At 42.6% G+C, this 2,184-nt stretch overlaps 1 protein-coding gene across 1 annotated transcript; it reads left to right on the top strand.

The window, feature by feature from the left end:
• The first annotated feature begins 219 nt into the window (after positions 1–219).
• On the top strand, positions 220–1,583 carry LOC149537311 (uncharacterized). The gene is made up of 2 exons (XM_089806440.1): positions 220–654; positions 891–1,583. The coding sequence occupies exons 1-2, from the start codon at positions 220–222 to the stop codon at positions 1,581–1,583; spliced, it is 1,128 nt and encodes a 375-aa protein (XP_089662566.1).
• Positions 1,584–2,184: the final 601 nt, after the last annotated feature.

Here is a 2,184-nt window from a genome sequence, read left to right as displayed (position 1 = left end):
TACCCCTCGCTAGTTGGTGAAGAATGTGCAATCTGTAGAACATTCAAATCCATCCAACGGAAAAAATTGTGGGCAGAATTCCAGCAAGCAGAAGTAATCTCAGGGTCATCAAAAAGGAAGAAATAGAAACAAATAGCAGAACAGGTAGCTAAACAACTCCCGCAACCACGGTTCCGGCCCCGCCTAAATCATTGGGGCCCTGCCATTGATCAAGACTTCATGGCTCGATCATTTTTTTCTAGAAAGACTGCCTCGGAGGTTGAGAATCGGATCTCTAACATTGCCATTCATAACCTCTCTTCTCGGCGTCTCTCTGCTGATGAACGGAGATTGTTAGGACACGGAATTAAATTTATTCCTCGTCCTCCTCCAATGTCTGTTCTTGATCTTCATAAGGAATTCAGAGCTTTTGCCAGACTTCTTCGTCTCCGTGCTTTCTTTGGTCCAGAGGCACCTCCCGTCTCTTGTTCTCCTCTTGTTTCTGGAGTTTTTCCTCATCCTTTTCGTCAGAAGAATCCCTTTTGGAATCTGGATGAACAAAACTTCCAACTTGAAGAGATCATCCATAAAGATGAAGACATTTTTCAGTCTCATATTGCTTCTTGTTCTGGTTCATTTGTTCGGCGTCCTCTTCTTCCTGCTAGACTCCTCAAAGTCTCAATGATTTGAAGAATGACTCTTCCATTGTCATCAAACCAGCTGATAAGAATCTTGGCCTTGTTGTTCTCAATTCTTCTTGGTACAAATGTGAAGGTCTTCGCCAACTTTTGGACCCCCTTGTTTATCTTCGTGTTGATTTTGTTCCTTGGAAGCTGATTTGGAGCAGACTCTCTTTTATCATTGATAAGTTTTTGTTCTTCCTCAAACTTGTTCGTTGCTTCCTTTTGAAGAATCCTTGTTCTTCAGCAAAAGCATGTGCTTTTTATCTCCTGCCTAAGCTTCATAAGCCTATTCTGGTGGGTAGACCGATTTGCAGCTATACAGGTTACATGTTGGAACCAGCCTCGAAGCTTCTTCATGTTCTTTTGTTTTCGATTCTCCTACAGCAGCAGCCTCATCTTCCTGATTCTCTCAGTCTTCTTCGTGAACTAGATCGCAAGACTTTTTCTTCTTCTTGCATCTTGTTTACCTTTGATGTTGAGTCTCTTTATCCGAGCATCCCTACCACTAAAGGCCTTTTTGCTCTTCGGGAGATGGTTGTTGAGTATTTTCATACTCATAATCTTAATTTGAGGTTGATTGATCTGATTTTGGAGCTTGCTGAACTCGTTCTCCGTGAACACTATGTTGAGTTCGATGGTGTTTTTTATAAACAACTCCGGGGTACTGCTATGGGCAGCAATTTCGCAGTTGTCTACGCCTGTCTTTTCCTTTGCCACTTGGAAAAGTGTCTCTTCTCTCAGTTCAATTGCTCCAGTCTTGTATTCTACAAAAGGTTCATTGATGATGTTGTTGGTGTTTGGACAGGTGATGAGTCCTCTTTGTCAGCTTTCTTCTCTCAGTATCAGAGCTTCTACCCTGAGATCAGAATTACACCTTCAGTCTCCTTCTCTTCTATGGATATTCTTGACATTACCCTCTAGAAGGGAGATCGCTTCCATTCTTGTGGTATTCTTGATACCAAATGCTTCCAGAAGCCCCTCAATGCCTTTCAATACATTCCGTATTACTCATGGCATCCTCCTCACCAAAAGAAATCCTTCATCTTAAGTGAGCTCAAGAGGTATCTCCTTAGGGAATCAGATCCGTATGGTTTTATGAGACTTTGGAAACAGTTCTACTCCAGACTTCGTGCTCGTGGTTATCCAAAGAAGTTTCTTCTCTCCTGCTTCAGATTGGTCTCTCGGCTTGATAAGTCAGTGCTTCTCTCATGCCTACATAATAGCGCCTCTCAGAGAACTGGGGCCCCCTCATTCTTAAGCTTGACTTTAGTTCTTCTGCTAAAGCTTTAAACTTGGGGGCCACCCTAAACCCTATACTTTATCGGCTTTGCCAAGAAGTCCCCGCACTGCGACATCTTCCACTTCTGAGAGTCTGTTGGCGGAACCCAAGAAAGTTGGGTTCCTTCCTTCTTCGTAGCAGGTTCTTCTCCAGATCACAACACTCTTCGATCCATTAGGGCCTTTGATCTTTTTGATCAAATTCTTTCCCCCGCCTTTTTATAATATAATTAAACTTTATAAT

Source organism: Cupressus sempervirens, chromosome 10, assembly GCF_028749045.1.
Source record: "Cupressus sempervirens isolate cs-2001-9-10 chromosome 10, ASM2874904v1, whole genome shotgun sequence".
NCBI lineage: Eukaryota > Viridiplantae > Streptophyta > Pinopsida > Cupressales > Cupressaceae > Cupressus > Cupressus sempervirens.
This window is presented reverse-complemented; position numbering and strand designations above follow the sequence as displayed.